The sequence below is a fragment of the Aegilops tauschii genome, chromosome 7, assembly GCF_002575655.3.
Source record: "Aegilops tauschii subsp. strangulata cultivar AL8/78 chromosome 7, Aet v6.0, whole genome shotgun sequence".
In the NCBI taxonomy this organism is placed as follows: domain Eukaryota; kingdom Viridiplantae; phylum Streptophyta; class Magnoliopsida; order Poales; family Poaceae; genus Aegilops; species Aegilops tauschii.
In genome coordinates, this window is record NC_053041.3 from 544,830,137 (window position 1) to 544,853,618 (window position 23,482).

A 23,482-nucleotide genomic window follows, 5' to 3' on the forward strand; every position below is an offset into this window, starting at 1 on the left:
AACGGGATCACATCATTAGGAGAATGATGTGATTGACTTGACCCATTCCGTTAGCTTAGCACTCGATCGTTTAGTATGTTGCTATTGCTTTCTTCATGACTTATACATGTTCCTATGACTATGAGATTATGCAACTCCCGTTTACCGAAGGAACACTTTGTGTGCTACCAAACGTCACAACGTAAATGGGTGATTATAAAGGTGCTCTACAGGTGTCTCCAAAGGTACTTGTTGGGTTGGCATATTTCGAGATTAGGATTTGTCACTCCGATTGTCGGAGAGGTATCTCTGGGCCCACTCAGTAATACACATCACTATAAGCCTTGCAAGCATTGTGACTAATGAGTTAGTTGCGGGATGATGTATTACGGAACGAGTAAAGAGACTTGCCGGTAACGAGATTGAACTAGGTATCGAGATACCGACGATCAAATCTCGGGCAAGTAACATACCGATGACAAAGGGAACAACGTATGTTGTTATGCGGTTTGACCGATAAAGATCTTCGTAGAATATGTGGGAACCAATATGAGCATCCAGGTTCCGCTATTGGTTATTGACCGGAGAGGTGTCTCGGTCATGTCTACATTGTTCTCGAACCCGTAGGGTCCGCACGCTTAACGTTACAATGACAGTTATATTATGAGTTTATATGTTTTGATGTACCGAAGGTTGTTCGGAGTCCCAGATGTGATCACGGACATGACGAGGAGTCTCGAAATGGTCGAGACATAAAGATTGATATATTGGAAGCCTATGTTTGGACATCGGAAGTGTTCCGGGTGAAATCGGGATTTTTGGGAGTATTGGGAGGTTACCGGAACCCCCCGGTAACTTAATGGGCCTTACTGGGCCTAGGTGGAAGAGAGGAGAGGAGGCCAGGGCAGGGCCGCACGCCCCTCCCCCCAGTCCGAATAGGACAAGGAGAGGGGGGCGGCGCCCCCCCTTTCCTTCCTCCCCTCCACCTCTTCCCCCTCTCTTTCCTAGTCCAACATGGAAAAGGGGGGAGTCCTACTCTCGGTAGGAGTAGGACTCCTCCTGGCACGCCTCTCCCCTTGGCCGGCCGAACCCCCCTTGCTCCTTTATATACGGGGGCAAGGGGGCACCTCTAGACACACAATTGATCATTGATCTCTTAGCCGTGTGCGGTGCCCCCCTCCACCATATTACACCTCGATAATATCGTAGCGGTGCTTAGGCGAAGCCCTGCGTCGGTAGAACATCATCATTGTCACCACGCCGTCGTGCTGACGAAACTTTCCCTCAACACTCGGCTGGATCTGAGTTCGAGGGACGTCATCGAGCTGAACGTGTGCTGAACTCGGAGGTGCCGTACGTTCGGTACTTGATCGGTCGGACCGTGAAGACGTACGACTACATCAACCGCGTTGTGTTAACGCTTCCGCTTTCGGTCTACGAGGGTACGTGGACAACACTCTCCCCTCTCGTTGCTATGCATCACCATGATCTTGCGTGTGCGTAGGAAATTTTTTGAAATTACTACGTTCCCCAACAATTACATGGCTATTGCATTTCATACAATAAAGCGACAACCATAAGGCTCCTGCCAGTTGCCGATAACGGTTACAAAACATGATCATCTCATACAACAATTTATATCTCATCACGTCTTGACCATATCACATCACAACATGCCCTGCAAAAACAAGTTAGACGTCCTCTACTTTGTTGTTGCAAGTTTTACATGGCTGCTACGGGCTTCTAGCAAGAACCGTTCTTACCTACGCATCAAAACCACAACGATTTTTCGTCAAGTGTGCTATTTTAACCTTCAACAAGGACTGGGCGTAGTCAAACTTGATTTAACTAAAGTTGGAGAAACAGACACCCGCCAGCCACCTGTGTGCGAAGTACGTTGGTAGAACCAGTCTCATGAACGCGGTCATGTAATGTCGGTCCGGGCCGCTTCATCCAACAATACCGCCGAATCAAAGTAAGATGTTGCTGGTAAGCAGTATGACTATTATCGCCCACAACTCTTTGTGTTCTACTCGTGCATATAACATCTACGCCTAGACCTGGCTCGGATGCCACTGTTGGGGAACGTAGTATTTCAAAAAAATTCCTACGATCACTCATCCGAAACAACCCGAACCATTCCGGTGTCCGAATGTAACCTTCCAATATATGAATCTTTACCTCTCGACCATTTTGAGACTCCTTGTCATGTCCGTGATCTCATCCGGGACTCCGAACAAACTTCGGTCATCAAATCACATAACTCATAATATAAATCGTCATCGAACGTTAAGCATGCGGACCCTACGGGTTCGAGAACTATGTAGACATGACAGAGACACATCTCCTGTCAATAACCAATAGCGGAACCTGGATGCTCATATTGGCTCCTACATATTCTACGAAGATCTTTATCAGTCAAACCGCATAACAACATATGTTGTTCCCTTTGTCATCGGTATGTTACTTGCCCGAGATTCGATCGTTGGTATCATCATACCTAGTTCAATCTCGTTACCGGCAAGTCTCTTTACTCGTTCCGTAATGCGTCATCCCGCAACTAACTCATTAGTCACATTGCTTGCAAGGCTTATAGTGATGAGCATTACCGAGAGGGCCCAGAGATACCTCTCCGATACACGGAGTGACAAATCCTAATCTCGATCTATGCCAACTCAACAAACACCATCGGAGACACCTGTAGAGCATCTTTATAGCCACCCAGTTACGTTGTGACGTTTGATAGCACACAAGGTGTTCCTCCGGTATTCGGGAGTTGCATCATCTCATAGTCAGAGGAACATGTATAAGTCATGAAGAAAGCATTAGCAATAAAACTAAAAGATCATTATGCTAAGCTAACGGATGGGTCTTGTCCATCACATCATTCTCTAATGATATGATCCCGTTCATCAAATGACAATACATGTCTATGGTTAGGAAACTTAATCATCTTTGATTAACGAGCTAATCAAGTAGAGGCATACTAGGGACACTCTGTTTGTCTATGTATTCACACATGTACTAAGTTTCTGGTTAATACAATTCTAGCATGAATAATAAACATTTATCATGATATAAGCAAATATAAATAACAACTTTATTATTGCCTCTAGGGCATATTTCCTTCACTTGGTCTCCTAGGGGCTGCCAGAGGAGCGCAAATAAGCCTTCCACGTAGAGATAAAAGGGTAGGGGAAGAGTGGACCCCCCCCCTCGCTGCATTGCAAGCCCCTCGAAGGAATAAATCCTTCAGATAAATCACCATTTACACATAAAGGTTAACTTTATTTATTTTTCTGGTTCTGATCGCATGAGCACACTGTAAGCCACTAGCGCATTGTCTATAATAACTCTCCCCGGCATCAACGCACTTTCTACGAGTCAAGCAAGTGATCAAATTGCATAATTTAAATACACCATATTCTTCTCTCCTTTTTTCTTAAGGGTCCCCGACAACCTTTGCTTATCAAACATGTGACTAACACGTCTTCATATAATTTCGCAAACGTGGTTAGCACCTTATTAACTTGGCATTTACAGCAAAAGCCATTCAGGGGTTACAATTCTTTCAGAAGCACTGACTCTGAAGCTAGTGAATTTTTGGGATGACAAATTATGCGTCTCCATTTTGTTTCAAGAGATCAAATCCGAAAAAGTTAGAACAATTTATAATAGTGAACGGAGGGAGTACAAACCAAAAAATAGGATTCCTTGCAGTGTTATAGAATCGCCAATCTATTCTTGCAGGAGTAATGAAAAGCCCAATGTTTTCACATAGAAAAATACAAGTTAAAATATTTTTATTAAGTTAAAGAGTCTGATTTTATTTTTAACCTTTTAATTATTTTTATGTGTACAGATTATTCTTTTGAAAATGCGTCATTTTTTAGTGGGATTTCTGTTGAACAGATTTTTAGTGGGACTTGAAAAGGGGTCCATTTGACCCAGGATCAAGTACTACTAGGATTTCTTTTTTTTGCGGGGTGAAAGGGAGTTTTATTCCAAAATGATAGGGTTACAATCTCGAGACAGCTGCTCCTTACAGCACGGAGGACTCGAGTTCAACCATACCGCAGTACAACACTCGGTACGACTATAGTGTGCCAAATGATGTGCTACCCTATTATGCTCTCGGCCAATTTTACAAGGAACAAACTCCCTCGCAACCATATGAGCTTTAATCTCTGTGTCAAGATGACCATAGGCTGATCTGGAAAGTGTGGCATCCGTGAGGGTTGCCAATGCATTCGAAGAATCCGATTGGACTATCACTGGCATGTCTGAATGTTGAATGGCCAAAGCCATACCTTGCATGATTGCATGAATTTCCGCTTCGAGGGCGTCATTGCAATGAAAAATGTATCTATATGCCGCAAAGATCGTAGTCTCATCCCCGTTCCGCAGTACCATTCCAGCAGAAGCACGCCCATCATGGCTTGAAAAAGAACCATCAATAGATAGGGCTACCCAACCTGTTGGTGGACGAGGCCATGGAACAGGGGTTGGTGCACATTTTTTGCTCACAACACGTCCATCCTCTGAGATTGGCATCTTTCCTTTTATTATCTCTTCCATACTAAATTTCCTTGCCAATTGAAGCGACTTATAATAGCTTTCCAAGTAATCAACAGTAGCTTGAACCGGGGTCTCACCCTTTCCATGAGTAATATCATTACGTAGCTGTCATATTCGCCAAATAGTCATAATCACTATGTCCCTACTGTATGCTGGGCAATTTGATAGGATTTGCAAGAGCCAATCTTTCCCTGATTCAATTAGTAGAACATCATCAGGTAGTGGCCAAATCTTGCGCAGACCATCCCAGACTTGCCGAGCATGCATGCATGTGATAAGAGCATGAAAGCTACTCTCTTCCTCCTTGCCGCAGACCGGACAGGAGCTACGCGCAGGAATATGGTGTTGTACCTTGCACAAGTTAGTAGCTACTAGGATTTCTTTACTACTACTCCCTCCATTAAAGTTATACTAATAAGAGGTAATTGCACCCGTGGTGCTTAAACTTGCCACCAATATTTACTTTAGTATCTGAACTTGAAAAATAAATTGAACTGGTTATAAAACTTGGGACGAGCGCGGTGCTAATTCCATTAGCATGGCACTGTATTTTTTACTTAGCGTGCCACCTCATAGCATATGTCTCTATGACCCATGGATCCCACCTGTCAGGTCAGAGGGAAGATTACCATCGACTGGAACAGGAGATCTCACTCGTGCGACTAGCTAGCACCCCAACTTGCATAATGTGCCTCGCAAGGATACATATCTTTTATGTCTTGTTAAGAACACGCAAAAGAACACGCCCATGTAGTCTAAATGGGCAGCATTCAGTGTGGCCCATATCGACATGTTAGCTTTAAAAAAAGAATTCAATTATTTGGATGTTAAAAATATTATACACACAAATAAAATAACTTATTTATCAAAATGCTGAAATAATTTTTAGGAATATTGATGTATTTTGTGACAAACATCATATAAATAAGATAGTATTTACGATATAAAAAATATTTTTATAATTTACAATAATTTAGAAAATATTCATAAGTATGCAAAATTTAAAAATTTCAGAAATATGCAAAATTAAAATATATTTTTTCTAAATTTCACTCCTGACTATATTCATAATTAAATACAATTTGTATAATTTAAATATATTTATAAACTTATTTTTTGTATCATTTAAAAATATGCAAAAAAATAAAAATATTCAATCCTGACTATTTTTTTGTATCATTTTTATAGCACCTTATTTGCACGTTCATGTCAAGTTTTTAAATCAGTTCGGCATATTCTTCAAGTTCAAACATTAAAGTGAACATCAATGACAAGTTTAAGTATCACTAAATTCAGTCACATTTATTTTGGGACGGAGGCTACAATCTAGCCCAGCCCACAACAAGCACACACAAAAGCCCACATTAGGCTGTCGATGGGAAGGAAAGCGAGCCGCCTGCGGCGACGCCGCCAGCCCCCAGCCGGCATCAGCCCCACCACGTCGCCGTCGCCGTCGCCAACGCCTGCATCCTCCTCAAGGCATGCACTCTCCCCCTCTCCCCCCTCCTCCTCTTCACCTGAACCCCAGTTTCTCATCGCTTTTTTCCTCGTTCATCTCTCGTGTACGCGTCGATTGTCTACTCCGTCGTGCAACTGTGCAATCAATCGTTCTCGTGGGAAGGGAAGAACTCGAATCGCGTCGCCGCTGTCCTAAGGTTTAGATTTTTCACTCGATTTCGCCGTAAAGGATTTAAATATACTACTGAGCCTTGGAACCCTAGATGGGATGTGCATGTACGGCTAGTAGAATTGTTTTGTTGGGGTTTGATAAGAAAATTAGTTCGGGTGTTCGCCGTACCCCTATGTGATTTGCAAATGGAAGAGATTATAGACGCTACCCAAAGCTGAAGAACCCGTGAAATTACAGTGTATCCCCACTATACCTGTACTGACAGTCGGTATTGGTAGGACATTGTCATTAATAGAGCCATAACTGCAGATGTTTTGTTCAGTGTTTACAGCCAAGCAAAATGCGACAGCGTTCGTCACCATTTCAATACCATGCTATTAAGATGCAGATGGTTTTCGCTGTCACAAAAAGTTTCAACTACAGGGTGGTTTTCCAAAATAAAATTATTATCTGTGCATGTTATCATCTTAGCCCTGTCATAACCATCTTACAAAATCAATCGATCAACTTGCTGCCTATTTGTAAGTGCCGACTTTCTTGACATGCAAGGGATATACAAGATCTGGAGAACAACACGTGCTTAATTGCTTATGCATGGTCCAAGCATGCTGTCTGCCTTTTTTCATTTGGTAGTGGACTAATCTTTCTAACCTTTCTGCCTTGAATTTGTTGTGTTTTGCAGAGAGTTTGCCATGACGCAAAGCCCGAGCAAGTTGTCTGACCCATCTGTCTCTACTCCCCCAGGAGTGTTGGGGCACCAAGGTTGGGCTGACCTCCCAGATAAACTGCTTCACTCCATTGTTCCTCTGTTGGGATCTTTCCTCGACCTTATTGCGTTTGCTAGCACCTGTTGTTCTTGGCGTGCTGCCTTCTCTTCGTACCCATCCAAACCGACCATCTGCACCAAACTCCCGCCTCTCCTCGTCCGACCTAATGTCTGTGTTGATGCCCCTCATCTCCCTTCCAGCAATGGTCGTCACAAGCTACGCACATGTAAGGTCATTGATCTGACCAACCAGAACAGAGCCCTCCGCTGCCAGATTCCTCAAGAAACTTTTCAGAGGATGCGTTTTGCTGGCTCTTCCTATGGACATCTCATCTGCTGCCGCCGAGGAAATTGCCTTGTTGTTGATGTGTTCACTGGTGCCGAGGTTTCACCTCCATCTCTCCCATTCAGTGGTGACTGTGAGCAGGAGGTCTACTTTGGTGGCACCCTGACAGCTCCCCTTGCATCACCCAACTGCCATCTCCTTGTCAGCACACGATCCTCCCTGTTTGATTGGCCGGTTGGAAGTGACTCTTGGTCTGAACTCAAGCTTTCTGATGCACGGGTAGATCAGATTGTGGAGTTCAATGGTCAGTTCATCGCCATGGATTATTCCCAGAGGATCTACATTCTGAAGCTAGCCCCCCAGCTTGGCCTGCAGGAGATAACAACCGAGTGGTGGGACGACATGACTGAATGCCCATATCTAAGACCATGGCTGGTGGTCTGCGGTGATATGCTTCTCATGGTTGACCATTATATGAGCTTATCATTTGGAGCACCAGTCTTGTATAAACCCTACCACCTTGATATGTCGACCAGACCTGCAAAATGGGTGGAGGTGAAGAAGCTGGACAATTGGGCACTCTTTGTAGGGGGTGATGTGAGGAGCCCGCCGTTTTCTTGCTTGAGCCCAGAGAAGTGGGGAGGGAGGAGCAACTGCCTGTACTACGCCCATTACTCTCAGCCTTGGAGCGTACATGGATTAGGTGACGCCGCAGATGCTGTGTGGGATCCTTCCACCGACCCTGATCTTGTGTACAAGAGAAACTGGTACGGCCAGCTGCAGGCCTTCTGGGTGTATCCAAGCATGTTCTATTCTGATGCTCCAGTAGTGACGGGGCACCAAGACTGGGCTGACCTCCCAGATAACCTGCTTCACTCCATTGTTCCTCTGTTGGGATCCTTTCTCGACCTTATTGCATTTGCTAGCACCTGTCGTTCTTGGCGTGCCGCCTTCTCTTCATACCCATCCAAATCGACCTTCTGCACCAAACTCCCGCCTCTCCTCGTCCGGCCAAATGTCCGTGTCCAAGCCCCTCATCTACCTTCTAGCAATGGTCGTCACAAGCTACGCACATGTAAGGTCATTGATCTAGCCAACCAGAACATAGCCCTTCGCTGCCAGATTCCTCATGAAACTTTTCAGAGGATGCGCTTTGCTGGTTCTTCATATGGGCAACTCATCTGCTGCCGCCGAGGAAATTGTCTTATTGTTGATGTGTTCACTGGTGCTGAGGTTTCACCTCCATGTCTCCCATTCAGTGGCGACTGTGAAGAGGAGTTCTACTTTGGTGGCACCCTGACAGCTCCCCTTGCATCACCCAACTGCCAGCTCCTTGTCAGCACCCGATCCTCCCTGTTTGATTGGCCGGTTGGAAGCGACTCTTGGTCTGAAATCAAGCTTTCTGATGCACGGATAGATCAGATTGTGGAATTCAATGGCCAGTTCATTGCCATGGATTATTCTCAGAGGATCTACGTTCTGAAGTTAGCCCCCCAGCTTGGCCTGCAGGAGATAACTACCAAGTGGTGGGACGGCATGACTGAGTGCCCATATCTAAGACCATGGCTGGTGGTCTGCGGCGATATGCTTCTCATGGTTGACCATTACGTGAGCCTATCATTTGGAGCACCAGTCTTGTATAAACCCTACCGTCTTGATATGTCGACCAGACCTGCAAAATGGGTGGAGGTGAAAAAGCTGGACAACTGGGCACTCTTTGTAGGGGGTGATGTGAGGAGCCCGCCATTTTCTTGCTTGAGCCCAGAGAAGTGGGGAGGGATGAGCAACCGCCTGTACTACGCCCATTACTCTCAGCCTTGGAGCGTACATGGCTTTGGTGATGCGGCAGATGCTGTGTGGGATCCTTCCACCGACCCTGATCTTGTGTACAAGAGAAACTGGTACGGTCAGCTGCAGGCCTTCTGGGTGTACCCAAGCATGTTCTATTCCGATGGCCAGTGATCGTTGATGGGGCAACTACAGCTTGCTGCTCTACCAGCTTCTTCTCGAAAACTATCACTTCCAACAGAGACTTACGCAGCTGAAAAAAGGTGCTTTTTCATGGTGACAGTCATGCTGAAGCTTCTGCAGTTAGTTTCATCCTTCAGTTTTAAAACATTGTAGGAGGCGTTTATGGTGGCAATCGGTGCTTACTCCAGCTTTTGCCAGTTAATTTGTCGTTCAGTTTGCTGTTTGGTCGTTGCACTGTATGGATATGTACTTGACTACGTATTGCTCATCTGTGCTGGAGTTGACTAGCTAAGCACCATGTTTCTGCATGACGAAGAGTGTTCCTGCATGTGCCTGTGCTCTTATTTGCATCTTAATCTCTTTTAATTCGACAAGTTCATTACAACAAGCAGACTTGCATAGCTAATTTTGCTTGAGATACATGATGTGTCCTGTTGAATTCGGCCGGTCAGTGTGAACAAGGCATTTTTTTTCTTAAGTTATTGTAACAAGAGTTGCCCCGAAGTGTGTTTTGTTGTGCGTGTATGGTTACTGCTGCCTCAGAAGGAAGGTATCACCGTGTATGCTTTGATTGGTTTGTGTGATTGCTCTTGGGATATTCGATATATAGTTTGATCTAGAAAAAAAAGGTTCTTTTGCTAGCACAGATAAGCTTGCTGTAACCTGGGTGATTGTGTTCTTCGTGAATGTGTTATCCAGTGCTTTGCTGTGTATGTACGTAAGAACAAACATGGCAGCAATGAACTGTCGGTATCAGTATATCAGTATGATCTCTTCACGGTTGATGCACATCTAATATGACAAGAAGATGAAAACGATATACAGAGCTGTTGGTGTCAGCGTGAAATATCACTTCACCGTTCATACTCCGTATGCGCACAGATATCAAGATGCCTGAAATTCAAAACACATTCCCGTCGAAAGAACACGAATTTCTCAGTTCGGTAGCCAAAGAAGGCTTCTTCAAACAACTTCATATACAAAACAGTAGGGTTCTAACATAGCCCAGTTTCTAATGATATAAGAGTCAAAGTGGATATTGATTTTAACAAATGCATTTTTTATTGAAAAGATATTTTAGCCCGTACAGGCAGCAGGATCTCCTTGAACGTATGGTGTTTGTTCAACATTGGACTTTGGATTACTCCCTCACTACAAAAACAGAATTAAGATTCTACATTTACTTCAAGGAATCGTCCGCTTTCATTTTGTAGCAATCAAGTGTGTCCATGTACAATTCTTCAGTTCCTTTCTGTACAATTGGAATAAAATTTCAGAGGCAGAGGTGAAAATTGCAGTTCCACATATAGGCGTAACAATGCAATGTTCATTTCTTAGGCCCTTTTTTACGAATACGGCTGGTATTTGTCGTCCTGGGAAAACTCAAGCTCAGGAGCTGGTGCTTCATCGAAGGAAGAGAACAAACGCCATAAGTTCAAGGCTGTGTGAGCATGTCAGTAATATGTGTACAAATCCAGGAGTTTTAGACTGAACTTCTCCAAATTATGATAAGTTTCCACTATTGAACTTAAACCTCATATATCTCAGTGGGCTCTCTACACCTCAGGGATGCTTCTGTTTATGAAGATTGAAGAGCTGAAAGCACCTTCATTCTAGAGAAAAAAAAACCTTGATTCAGCAGAGCCAGGCATGAGACCCTACACCGTATGTAACCTCTCTTTTTTTAGGGATACACCGCATGTAACCTTTTGACTAAAGGAAGATGCAAAACGCTTGGAAAGTTCAAAGAATAAAAAGAATATGCAGCACTCTAGCTGGTTACTTAAAAAAGGAGAAATATAATTATAGCAGGAATGGTTCCAGCTCAATATGGGAATATCATTTCAGCAAGGGATGTGTGTTAATAGAGTGCGATGTATCAAGGATGAAACACTAATTTTGTTGAGTAAATCCATCATTCATCAAGTAAGATGGTACTGTATATGCTCAAAAAGAAAAGGATGGTACTGCATAATAGTACATTTTGTAAAAAAGAGGACTGCATGTAGGGCCTTACAAGATACAGTTCTTGCCTCAGCTTAGAAAGAACAACCATGGCAAAAACACTGGAGAGTTGACAAGCATATCTAGCGGGGCAGGCTAGCGGATGCGAGGAACTCCTGCTCCAAGCTATAGCATGCATTTTGGCTGCGCTGAGATGTTACATGATAAGTTCTCCCGGCTAGGCTCATGGCCATGGACTGGTGGCCTTGCATCTCATACTCAACGGCTCGATCAACTTGAGATGAATTTGTACGATTCATTCGTAGTTGCTGCAATGTTGTCTCGACTTCCTTCATTGTAGGCCTTTCCTCACCTTTTAGCCTCAAGCACTTTTCCGCAAGAGAAGCAACCCCATTGATCTCCTCCTCGTTCGCTTCTTCAAGAACTTGTGCCGCCACTATTTCTTTGGGTTGCCTCGACCTGATCTCCAAGAGGAAGTAGTTACACAAGCTCTCGGCCATTCCCGACTCAGCTGTAAAAACAGGTTTTTTCCTGATAAGAAGTTCTAGGAGTACCACACCAAAACTGTAAACATCACTCTTCTCATTTAGCTGCCCAGTCTGGTAGTATTCTGGATCAAAATAACCGAATGTGCCCTGAACATTTGTAGCAACATGAGTTTGATCAATGGGGACAACTCTTGAAGCGCCGAAATCCGAAACCTTTGCTGCATTGTTTGTGTCTAGGAGTATATTAGAGGACTTCACATTACGATGAAAGATTGATATTGAGGCTGCAGAGTGGAGATAACAAAGAGCACCCGCAGCTTCTGATGCGATCCGTAGGCAGTCATTCCATGTCAAAGAAACCATGTTGCTAGAATCATGATGAAGACTTTCAAACAATGAACCGTTGGGAATGAAGTCGTACACTAGTAAGGGGACCTCAGTTTCAAGACAGCACCCGAAAAGTTTCACAATATTCCGGTGATTTATCTGAGAGAGAATTGCAACCTCGTTGATAAAATCGCTGATCTCACCTTCCCTGATAATCTGGGATTTTTTTATGGCTACCACATGCTGGTTTGATAAGATCCCTTTGTAGACTGTGCCATGCCCTCCACGTCCAAGGATACGTGCAGGATCAAAGTTATTTGTTGCCCTTTTAAGCTCTTCCAAGGAGAAAATCTTTGTCCTCTCGCTCGCATTTTCATCCCCTGATATCAATTGTTCCAAGAGAAGGCCATTGTTCCTTCGGAAATACTTCCTTCTTAGTTTCTTCTGGACGTCTCTTTTCCATCTTTGAACGAGAAATATCGTAGTTAAGCCGAAAAGTAGCATGCCAAGGCCACTGCTTAGCCCAATCACAATACCTACATAACGAAACTGATCCATCAATCCTCATATATCCCGAGTATCTTTTGAGGGGACGAGCATAACATACAGTAGAGATGGGCTCACCTAAGTAGAAATTTTGCTTTCTTACTGAAGTGCACTGCATTTTTGTTATATCATACTCTGTATGATCAGGGCACTTGGTGCAGGTGTAGTTTCCGATAGTGTTCTGGCAATTCCCTTTGCAAAGTTCTGGTGTCCGTTTGCACTCATCAATATCTGTAACCATATCTCTGTCAGGAGATACATAACATTTGTACAAATAATAAACTACAGTTGTAAAGATAAAGAGAAGGGGAGTACCTTCACAACCATTTGGGATGTATGGATTTCCTTCAAAACCGCGCAAGCATGCACACCTGTATCCAACATAACCCTCCATGGAGCTGATGACACCCAGGCAGAAGCTATGGACACTAACGCACGCATATCCAGAGGTGTTTTTTTCCGCCTCTTGGCATGTAAGATTAGCGACAGCCCACTGCACAGAGGCTGATTCCAGAGGATTGACATACAGGTTCGGTTCATCAGCTTCTGAAGATTGTAGCATAATGTTAAATGACTCGTCTCCAACACTCGACTCATATTTGATTCCGAGGAGCCCCTCATTGACATTTATGTATGTCACTTCAACGAAGCCATTATTATGCCAGAGAACAGGCGGTGTAGTGTCTGAGCAGTTGAGCTTAAAAGTTTTCCTCGCAGAACAACCTTCTTCTATGCCAAAAGGAAATGGGACACTTATATTTCCACACCGTCGAGAACAATTCGCCTTAAGTGGTCTTGAATTATACTCTATTTCTCAAAAGATATTCAAATTCATCAGATTAGCTAAAGAAGCAAGATAATGTGCTCAAATATGGAAGTCATTTTATCAACATAGCACTGTACAACTGTAAAAGTTATGGTGGAATAATGATATTTTTATCCTTTCTAGCTATTTTTATTAAATGGCCCAACTCCTCAATAGGACTAGTTTATACTCCCTCTGTTCCTAAATATAAGTCTGTTTAGAGATTTCAATGTGGACTACATACGGATGTATGTAGATGTAGTTTACAGTGTAGATTCACTCGTTTTACTCCGTATGTAGTTCATGTTGGAATCTTTAAAAAGACTTATATTTAGGAACGGAGGGAGTAGTTTATACTTGTAGTTGTGGTAATAAGATTAAAAATCACCAATACGCAATCAGATGAAAATGCTGGTAGCTCGGTAGATTAATGAGACTAAAGTGAATCTTAAGAATTTAAATGACATCCCACCAAGGCAAGTTTAATATTTCTAGCACAGAATGGTGCTTGTACATTAACTCAATCACAGCTGTATTATACTTAAATATACATAACAATTCAAGGCATAGAATAATACTCTATCTTTCAAGTGGGATAAAAATACATAGAAAAACTCATAAGTCGCTCTTGTTCTCAACACCACATGCCACACATCTCGGTTCACTCACAAACACCCTAAGATTAGTTTTATTGATCATCAGCCTGTGCGTCTGCATTGGCCAATTCAGATGAACACAAAAGTAGCAGAGGTTTTTAAATAGCATTTATTATACATAGATTTGTCCAAATTAGAAATACTGGAAGAAACTAAGTAGCAATATATGCATTTGAAATATTACCATTATACATCCAATAGTTTTTCATTGCTACTATAGAGTCGGAAGTAGCAATCATATGACCAGTGGGGCTCAACAATAAGCGTAATTAACAAATTTAAGTAAATAATTTAAAACACAGATTTTCTTCTTGTTTTTAATAATATGCATGTATTTTTGTGAAATTAATATTAATGATTCTCCCTTTTTTTTTTCATATTTGTTGATCTTATGATTGCCATCCTTTATCTTTGCTAATGCGATCAAATTAGATTTGAACTTCAAACGCAAATGAATGTGTGGCAACCAGAGAACTACATGCGCAGCGTGTTTGTCAATTGGTCATGTTAAGCTGCTAACCTAGCACAAAATAAAAAATATTGTTTACTGAGATGAACCTCTAAATGCTACTAGTAGAAGGCACGTGCTATGCGCGTATTTTTCAAAAAAAAAAATTGGCAAAAAAGTGACTTCATCATTTAATTTGTTGGATTTTGAGAAAGGATTGTCAAGGTGCTGCATTTGGAATTCGGTGGATACAAACAACGTCGAGTGCTTTGATTTGTAAAAGCTTAATGCCTTATATTTTAAGACGAAGGGAGTATATGTTCACCCATCGATTTGACAATTGTTAGTTGTTCAGTGAGTCTTTGTTTGCTAGATATTCTAGACCTCCTGTCATTGAGCAATGAAGTTCAAAATAGCCACAGAAGATCCAAAATAGCAGACTTTAATTTGCAGCAGCACGTGTGGTGTGTGGTAGCATTCAGTGCCGTGAGTGTTCCAGAAAGATCGTGGAGTCGTGTTGGCACGTGTTTGTGCAGAGCGAATCCAGGAAACATGAACCGTTAGATCACTTGGGTGTGGTACTGATAAACGGTGGATATTCATCTTCTAGAACAAATCAATGGCTCACGGTTGCTCATGAATCTTGATGGATAGCTAGTCTGAATTCAAAAATTTGTGTACTATAGTAGTAGAGAAAATGGAGTCCCAGTAGTGTCACAGGTAAAAACTAAAACGTGTACATGACTTCAAAATAATGCTGCTTAAGTTGGACTAGACATGTTCCTAAGATTACTCAGTAATTCCTCCATTTCAAGATATAGTGTGTATTTTTTATTCGTTAAGACGAGTTATTTCACCAATAGTTGTCAGTTAATTTGTGGTTTATGTTATATAAAAAACCACAAACATAAGTAAATACTTTTTAAATGAATCGGGCGACATCAATTCCATGTCACATGTACCACATATTAAAGCAATTGTTGGTCAAGGCCTTGTAATATAGAGACCGAAGAAGCCTTATATTTCAAAATAAAGGGGGTACTTAGTGAGATAGTAGATATTAATTTTAACAAATAGTTGGTATTGTTTCTTTGATTATCGTGGACTTAGTTTCATAGAACTATATATTTTTTTGTTAAAAACAAATCCAAAAGGAGCTTCAAAAGATAAGGTATGATAGAGGAGATTATTACCATGGACAGCTGAGCAGCCACCGGAGATATATGGATTGCCTTCATAACCACTGATGCACCTGCAGATATAACCTTTATCGGCAAGAGGAACCGTGCATTCGCTGTGGTGGCTGACACATGCATAGTTGCTATCATCCATGCTCCTGGAGCAGCTCGTTTGGTCGAGGGTACTCCATATGATTAAGATATTAATAGTTATGTCGATTGTATCCCACAAGATGTTGAGTCTAGATTGTGTTTTTATCTTACCTGTCTTGTGGGGAACAAATTGAAACTCGAGTGTGTGAACTGTTAATGCAGAATATGTATAAGAACACGACCCAGGGCCATGTCGGTCCTGCCTATAAACTTGCTCCGCAATATCTATGCTGGGGCAGGATACCTTGCAAACCAACTCACGGTTACCAAGGTCTTTACGCACCAAGTACACATCCAAGTCGCAAGCAATGACAGAAAGGGACATTGTACTGAGAAGGCTAAAAGTTTTCCCTGGAGTCCATGACATGTTGTAGGCATCAAGACCAGATTTCATGGGGATGGTTTTGGAGAAGTTGACAAAAAAAGAGCTGAACTGCAAGTGCTTGCCCCACAAGTTCACTGACATGCCATTGGGGTAAATATCGCCCACAACCTGGGTTGTACTTGTACTACTACCATCGTGCAAGAAGAGTTTAGGGGGATTGGTCGTGTGGTTGCAAATGAGACTGAATTCAGGATTCCTGAAGCAACCAGCTCCTATGCCGAATGGGTAGCTGAAGGTCAAGTGACCGCATCTATTGGCACAGCTGAGAGTCAAATTTGAAGAACCCATGCCGGCGTCCAACCGACTGATCAGGCGGTTCAGAGGCTGGGTGGTGCTCCCATCTAAGCTTCTCACAACTGCAGGTGCTCGAGCTTCAGCCATCCCTAGCATGGCAAGTATGAGCAAAACAAGCATGGTGTTGAACTGGGTAATTCGCTCGACACCTTGCTCAGCAAGTGAGGTGTGGGAGAATTTGTGGAGAAGTAACTGGCATAGAATACCACAGCTGATGGGCTCTATTATAGGAGGACATCGAAGATGTCAAAATCACTAATGGGCCCATGCACTGTACTGTACTGGTACTTACGGAGGAAGTTTCTCCATTTCTCTTATTAGGACGGGAAGTTTCCTCTATAATACAAATTTTCTTGTGCGAAGGAACGAGCGTAATTAATCGGAAAAGAAGCAATGGCAGTCACTAGACAGAAACATTCTAACCCATGAAATGGGGCATTGACTCCATTGACCTTGAGCAATGGACTAAAATCAAGTCTTAGATTGCGGCCACTCAATCCAAGCAGGTACCACTCCGTTGGCTCCATTGGGTGGACTGAAAGTCAGTCGTTGATGGAACTGCGTACAATCAATCCAAGCAGGCACATTTATTCATTTTTTGCGGCGGACAAAGATAAGTACTAGAAGCTACAATTTTTGGACTGAAAGTCAGTCGTTGATGGATCTCCGTTTATTTTCCATCTGAATAATATTGTGTTGTTGTGTAATGTTTCTTCGATTTATTTAGGGGAGTGGCAATTTTTGGTGTGGGCATGCGAAAGTGCAATTTTACGTGTTTCATGATAAAGATTTCAACCACCTTGCTTCTTTTTCGACACCTACAATGTACTCCCTCCGTTCCTAAATATTTGTCTTTCTAAAGATTTCAACAAGTGACTACATACGGAGCAAAATGAGTGAATCTACGCTCTAAAATATGTCTATATGCATCCGTATGTGGTACATTTGAAATCTCTAAAAATGCAAATATTTAGGAACGGAGGAAGTATACATTACACAGAAAATGCTTCATTGTTCACACGTTCAAAGCTTCGTATATTTAGTTAATGCATTTTCCAATTTTCACAGTTTAAACTGGCCATTCACCCACCGGTGCATTCAGACAAAGCTAGTAGTAACAATTTACAGATTCAAATGCCCGAAGAATCACCTTGCTAGGTCGGTCCAATGCTCCTTGCTGCCCACTGCTGGCTCGCTGCACTTGCGGCTCACCTGCTCTGCTGGTCATTGCCCAGCTGCAGCTGCTCATGCATGGTGTGACTGTAGTGTCATGACCAGTAGGTCGAAAAGAGGGAGAAAAGTGAAATCGAAAATGCTTTACAGATTCGCTGAACCTCCGATGGCCCTGATGTCCTTGTGGCTCTTGCGCGAAACTGTGAGTGTGCCGGCGGCCACACGGCCATACGTCCGGAGCCCCGGACGGCCTGGCGCACCCGTACCACCTCGCGCCGGCGCCACCGCAGCCGACGGGCGAGGCGAGTGCAGCTCGTGCGCAGCACCGCACGGAGATCGGACTTCGGAGGGGACGGCCGTCGCGATCGGCGGAATTCGGTCTGCCGTCGCTGTTGCATGGTAGGGTTCGCCGGCACGGCGGCAGGGGGTCGGATGTGAGGCTGAGGCTGTGGCGCCTGTATGGGCTGTTGTGGTCGTGGGCATAAACTAAGGCCCACTGAGGCTCTAGAAAAGGCTAAGGCCCAGTGGCTGCAGCCGAAGCCCTCGCGACCAAAGCCTCCACCGCCGGCTCGCCACCGGGCCGCCCTTCCCCTGCCGGCGACCGCCGTGGAGACCGAGCACCGCCAAAAGCCGGAGGCCAGCTCTCCGCCGACAGGTTCCCTCCTTTGCCTCCTTCCCCGTTGGACATCCCACTTTGCTTGGTAAACCCTAATCCACCTCTGATTTCCCCTTTTGTTTTCTAAACCCAACTGATTCCATTTATTCTTCAAAAGGAACCATGTGAAGACTAAATATTACTAGTCATGAACTTGATATCCTTGAACCTCAGACGCTCGGTTATTTGTGGCTTTGGGGGGAGCTGGGCTGCGGCACATTTGGAAGATTTTTTTTCTTGGAGAACATGAATTAGGAGGCACTTGTTTGGATTATTTTTAGAACCAGTCGGTAGGATACAATGATTGCTGTGCGCTGCTAGCAATTTTTTTTTTACTTTAGCACTGTGCAAGATTGAAGTTCTTGCTCTCCCTCTTGGACAGGAAAAATGGTTGAGCATCTCTTTGAGGATATCTTCACTTTGACCAGGATCGATCCTGATGGGAAGAAGTTCGACATATGTGATTCTCTCTGGCTGTTCCACCTGATGAATTCTGAGTTATGCTAGGCCGTGCTTTACTCTGCCAAACCGTGCTGCTCATGTATGTTGATTCTTGGAGTGCTGTTAGCAATGACTTGGTAATAATTTGTATCTAGGCATTTTACACTGCACTATGTAAATATTTAGATCCTGGGGCGTTCAAATCATAGCTACACTTACACAACCGTGTTGATTCAGATGTTTACTGAACTACGTTTTCCTTTCCATATTTGTGTGCAGTTAATCGCAGCGAGGCTAGATGCGAGCAGTTCGATATGTTGATGGAATTAGATGTCGCTACTGATGTCTACCCGATTCATACTGGTGAAAATTTCACCATGGTTTTGACTCCTACACTGAATCTGGATGGAACTCCAGACACTGGCTACTATACAGAGGTAACGTGATCTAATTCTTCTTCCAAGTTGATCATGGAATTATTTGGCAACTGAATGATGTGAATGAGGCTCATTATGTGTTACAGTTGATTAATTTTTGTTATTCTCAGATGGACGTGCCTTCATGGAGGGCACATGTTTAGGGCCTGATGATACTTTGTGCAGGAAGCTCACATTGTATTCATTTCTTTCCTTCTTTCAGGCTGGTAGGAAAACCCTTGCTGGCAAGTATGACTATGTCATGCATGGAAAGCTTTACAAGATTTCAGAGGACAGTTCCAGTGGTCATGCTACTAAAGTGTATGATCTCTGAACTTTAGATTAGTGTTTTTTTTTAATGTAGCAGGATTTGATTACGATATATTGCATGTAATATATGATCTCGTGTGAGGTTGATTCCTGATCTTCGTATAGCTTATGAAGATTTTGTTCTGTAACATGTTGCTGAAGTACATAAGTCTGAGAGTAAATAGTGATTCTCTTATTTTCCCTTCAGATTGGCAATCCTTAATCCCAGCACCTAATGCATGTCTACATAATCTTTTCTGGCCCGTGTGGTGGTGGTGGTGGTGTGGGGGGGGGGGGGGGGGGGGTTGCGGAGGTGCCGTGGGAAGGCTTTGAAATTGCTTAATGTGAGTGTTACTGAGTAACATGATGTACATACATGGTCCAAGATAACAGGCGGGTTTTGAGATTTCTTAATTTGGGTGTTATGAATAACTTGCTGTATATACATGGTTCAAGTCTCTCAAGATAAGAAGCTCCATTGTCATTGACAAATGTGGGTCGCTTTCCCTGGAAATGAATGCTATTCCAAATGAAATAATGCCATGGGCTGTTCCCATGTGGAGATCTTGGTGAGACTCGTACAAAGAACAAGGTTCCATCTGGTGAATGGCTACCCCTCAATAAAAAAAAAAGGTGAATGGCTGATTGAAGGGTTTGGTTTTACATATTTGATATTCCTTTTATAGTTTGTACTTACTAGAAAAGCGCTTAAATATTTGCAAGATGCTACAGATGTATTGATAGTGTGCTGGGATAGTTATTTACATTTTCTCACAATGCCTGTGTGTATGTCTGACTGCAGCTGATCTGAGCAATTTACCTGTGCAAGTGCAACTGCTCTAATGATTCTACTCTGCCCGCTTTCCCTTTCCTGGGAGATTTATGTGTCTTTTGGTGGCCTCCTGATGTTGGTCAAAGGCGATCCTTGGAGTGCCGCCAACCTCAAGCTGGATCAAAGGCCGTTCCTCATACGAAAGGTGTAAATGAGCAGTGCAAGACACCACCAACGCTTGCAGTTCACTCAAGGCCGCTCCTCTTTTTTTTTTCTTTTGCGAATATTATTCTTTGTTCCCCTGGAGCACATTACGCGCGTTTCTACCGTAAGTTACCGATGTTTCGCATAGTACATTACAATGTTGCATCAATGTTATTATCTTCAATGACTATCAGGGCGCCGCAGTACTCTGGTGGCACTGCCGCATCTCGCTTGCCTGAATTCCCCACACCAGTATATCCTCAACCAGATCTCCAGCAGGCGATCGATGAGTTTACATGGAGGATAGCTGTCGCCAGTGCGGTGCAGTGCAGGTACGCGCCCGGAATCGGATTGGTTGCAAAGTTCACATGCAGTTTCCTCCCCGGCCTTGGCAAGGACGGGGGCGCACGAGCAGGGAGGCCTTTACTCCTACCATATACATCGACCGAGATAAGCAACCAACCGCTGCAGCTTTGGATTTAACTCCCCCTGCCACCCACAGAAAGGCTCAAGAACAATTGCCCAAACCCCAAAGGCCCGGACGGATCGGAGAGGAGCTGGCCTGCCTCTGCCCGCATGGACCACCACTGACTGTTCACCAGTTTTCGAGAGCTGGAAGCGGCCTCTGGGCCAAGAATAATCCGTGAAGCTCCCTCCACGGATCCTACTCATTGCGCCTTGGAGCAGAGCAAGCCGAGCAGTCACTCACTCACACACGCACACACAGAGCGTACTGCCGCTGCCTGCTTTCTTCCCTGGGGCCGTATCTCCGGAAGATGCACATCCGGTGGCCCTCCCTCTTTATCTTGTACTACAACTACGACGAAATTTAAATTGCCGCTGATCCTACTACACACACTACGGTACGTTCTTGGGTCGGCATGGGGCTTGCCTTCAATTCAAGCATCGAATGCCTGTGCTGATTAAGGGCGCTGGACGGGCAGAGCGGCACAGGAGCATTGATAATGATACTACGCACTGCTCATTCGAAGAAAGCTATGGCTGTTCATGGCTGGAACAGTGCCGTCTCCGAGTGACTGGTACTACCAGTAGTAATCATGGGAACCAATAAGAAACTGTGTTGTTGAGTAGTAAGATGTGGTCACAAGAACTATTTTTCGGCCAGGATTGGGCCAAAGCCGTTGTGATTCTGCCATGATGATGCAGGGCCTACACTACACGTATGTGAAAAAAAGACCTGCGGCTTTCTACGTGCACGTACAGGGAAATCTTTTGGAGGATCATGTCATGTGATGGCTGAGGGCTCTCTCGGATGCGATGAACGGAAGAATCTTCCCGGTTCGAGGGTCGGAACAAAGACCCCCTGCGGATGGCGGCCAAGGGGGAGCTACCCGAGCAAGAGAACAAGAACAATTCTTGTTTCTGATGGTGGAACAAAAGGACACCGGCTAGGCGGAATATACACCAAGTACTCGCGGACAAGAGCTCCAACAAGCGAGAAGCGGACAAGATCGTCGACGTCAAACAAAAAATCAAGTGCTTGCTAACTATGGCTAACTAGCTGATAGATATCTGTCCCATGATGGACAGAGGATGGTGATGGGCACCAGGCAGAAGGACCAGCTCGGGAGCGGGAAATTCTGACTGGCGCTCCGGTTTGGCGGCTCGCCGCCGGCGCCGGAGTGTCTTGCAGCTCTGCTCCTCCTTGCTTCTTGCATTCGCAGCTCTGCCCCGGTCTTCGCTTGGCCGTTACTTAATTACGGCGGGAGCGCGATCACCTGTTGTGCAGCGGGTTCGGGCCCGTCGGGATGCGCCGCTTGTCGTCCTCGTCGCACGCGGCGTCGTCGCGGCCGCCGGCGGTCGGCTTCCGCTTCCACGCCGCGCTGGTCTTGCTCTTGCTCTTGCACCCAGCGGCCGCGGCGGTGGCGGTGGCGGTGGCGTCGAACGCGACCGCGCGGGCTCCGGCTCTTGGACCGGGCTTTGGCACAGCGTGGTGCACGGGCATCGAGGGCCACCTCTGCGCAGCGCGGCCGCGCGCGCGCGTGGAGAAGGCCGGCGTCCTGGTCGAGGCGCCCGCGCAGTGGACGGCGGCGAGCTGCAGCAGGACGGCGATGGCGAGGCATAGGGCGGCGGCGCGCGCCCAGCGCCGCCTCCTCATGGACGCTGAGCTCAGCGGGTGGCACGCACGTAGGAGCAGTACGTACGTGCGCTCTCTCCGAGTCTGGTTGTTGGGGAGCTCTGTTGGAGGCAGAGGGGGAGGGAGGGAGGCACACGCAGCTGACCAGCAATGGGACTATTCAAAGGGTCTGAGGAGCCGGGCTTGCTCCGAGTTTTAACAGCGCCGCGCGTGGTGACCACTGGCACCCACAAGAGCGCCACAACCACAAGCAATAACTCGAGGGAGACGGGGTGATCTAATGAGTTCCCGAATAGCGCTTGCCAAAACAGAGCGCGGCAATGGTCCTACAATGGGATTTATTTTCTCGCAGCTTCTAAACATGGAGGGAGGGAGGGAGAGGGCGCGCGCGCAGCTGCACGTACAGGTACAGCCCCATTCCAACCACATTGATGAGCCTTCACTCCCTCCCCCGATGGCTCGACAGCGACGTGCCGCCGGGGCCGTGGTGGCCACGGAGCTAGCTAAAGCGACCGCGCGGCTAGAGGGCTAGAGCTACGTACGTTCACCGATGGGCGCAGCGCAGCAGCGCCGGCATGCCATGCCCGTATTCCCGCCCCGCGCATCGACCACCGGTGCGGCATGGCATGTCGCCCCGCCGCGTGCGCTCGGTTTGACCGGCGTCCTGCCGTTCGCGTGCTCACCGGTGAGCTCGATCCGTCGTCCGTCCGGCCGTCAGTCAGTCTGCCGTTGCATCATCATCATGGCAAGCTAGCTACTAGCTCGGCTGCTCCTCCCTTCCCTTGTCTCGCGGACGCGCCCACTCTCCGATCGACTCGACCCGTCTCGTCAGTGCCGTTCGCGCGCAATTCCTTCTCTCTCTCTCTCTAGGGTGCAGATAGGAGTGTGCTGCTCGGTCGCTCGCAGTCGCCGGTGGCCGGTGGCCGATGGCTGTCCACAAGGGAGGCGGACTATGCAGC

General features: G+C 45.3%; 4 protein-coding genes across 12 annotated transcripts; 2 read left to right on the forward strand and 2 right to left on the reverse strand.

The window, feature by feature from the left end:
- The first annotated feature begins 5,917 nt into the window (after positions 1-5,917).
- On the forward strand, positions 5,918-9,538 carry LOC109737841 (uncharacterized). The gene is made up of 2 exons (XM_020296970.4): positions 5,918-6,036; positions 6,870-9,538. The coding sequence occupies exons 1-2, from the start codon at positions 5,933-5,935 to the stop codon at positions 9,199-9,201; spliced, it is 2,436 nt and encodes an 811-aa protein (XP_020152559.2). The 5' UTR covers positions 5,918-5,932; the 3' UTR covers positions 9,202-9,538.
- A 1,555-nt stretch (positions 9,539-11,093) lies between these two features.
- LOC109737774 (wall-associated receptor kinase 5) lies at positions 11,094-18,077 on the reverse strand. Of its 2 annotated transcripts, none has more exons than XM_020296906.3 (6): positions 17,790-18,077; positions 17,606-17,696; positions 15,639-17,013; positions 12,852-13,343; positions 12,615-12,767; positions 11,094-12,526 (listed from the first exon to the last, which is right to left on the reverse strand). In XM_020296906.3, exons 3-6 carry the CDS (start codon positions 16,573-16,575, stop codon positions 11,298-11,300), a joined length of 2,811 nt encoding a protein of 936 aa, XP_020152495.1. In that variant the 5' UTR covers positions 16,576-17,013; positions 17,606-17,696; positions 17,790-18,077; the 3' UTR covers positions 11,094-11,297. The 2 variants fall into 2 exon arrangements, with proteins under 2 accessions (XP_020152495.1, XP_040250552.1); XM_040394618.2 differs by having other exon boundaries at positions 17,777-17,895.
- Positions 18,078-18,087: 10 nt separating this feature from the next.
- Positions 18,088-20,615, forward strand: LOC109737850 (DNA-directed RNA polymerases II, IV and V subunit 8B). Of its 8 annotated transcripts, XR_012189637.1 has the most exons (5): positions 18,176-18,861; positions 19,004-19,161; positions 19,364-19,461; positions 19,906-20,082; positions 20,252-20,615. XR_012189637.1 is itself a non-coding variant. In XM_045230916.1 (4 exons), exons 1-4 carry the CDS (start codon positions 18,088-18,090, stop codon positions 19,916-19,918), a joined length of 465 nt encoding a protein of 154 aa, XP_045086851.1. In that variant the 3' UTR covers positions 19,919-20,615. The 8 variants fall into 8 exon arrangements, 3 of the variants coding, with proteins under 3 accessions (XP_045086851.1, XP_040250554.1, XP_040250553.1); XM_045230916.1 differs by having other exon boundaries at positions 18,088-18,283; positions 19,906-20,615; XM_040394620.2 differs by lacking the exon at positions 19,906-20,082 and having other exon boundaries at positions 18,088-18,283.
- Positions 20,616-21,786: 1,171 nt separating this feature from the next.
- LOC109737870 (uncharacterized) lies at positions 21,787-22,807 on the reverse strand. Its single transcript, XM_020297004.4, has one exon. The coding sequence runs from the start codon at positions 22,542-22,544 to the stop codon at positions 22,161-22,163; it is 384 nt and encodes a 127-aa protein (XP_020152593.1). The 5' UTR covers positions 22,545-22,807; the 3' UTR covers positions 21,787-22,160.
- Between the last annotated feature and the right edge of the window lie 675 nt (positions 22,808-23,482).

Excerpts from the sequence above, each read along its gene's own strand:
- LOC109737841 (XM_020296970.4), top strand. The coding sequence starts at position 5,933 with ATGGGAAGGAAAGCGAGCCGCCTGCGGCGACGCCGCCAGCCCCCAGCC. Across the intron at positions 6,037-6,869 it reads ACGCCTGCATCCTCCTCAAG|AGAGTTTGCCATGACGCAAA; the intron begins GCATGCACTCTC and ends TGTGTTTTGCAG.
- LOC109737774 (XM_020296906.3), bottom strand. The coding sequence starts at position 16,575 with ATGCTTGTTTTGCTCATACTTGCCATGCTAGGGATGGCTGAAGCTCGA. Across the intron at positions 13,344-15,638 it reads TGGCTGCTCAGCTGTCCATG|AGTATAATTCAAGACCACTT; the intron begins GTAATAATCTCC and ends TTTGAGAAATAG. Across the intron at positions 12,768-12,851 it reads CATCCCAAATGGTTGTGAAG|ATATTGATGAGTGCAAACGG; the intron begins GTACTCCCCTTC and ends ATATGGTTACAG.
- LOC109737850 (XM_040394619.2), top strand. The coding sequence starts at position 18,088 with ATGGGCTGTTGTGGTCGTGGGCATAAACTAAGGCCCACTGAGGCTCTA. Across the intron at positions 18,284-19,003 it reads GGCCAGCTCTCCGCCGACAG|TTAATCGCAGCGAGGCTAGA; the intron begins GTTCCCTCCTTT and ends ATTTGTGTGCAG. Across the intron at positions 19,162-19,363 it reads ACACTGGCTACTATACAGAG|GCTGGTAGGAAAACCCTTGC; the intron begins GTAACGTGATCT and ends TCCTTCTTTCAG.
- LOC109737870 (XM_020297004.4), bottom strand. The coding sequence starts at position 22,544 with ATGAGGAGGCGGCGCTGGGCGCGCGCCGCCGCCCTATGCCTCGCCATC.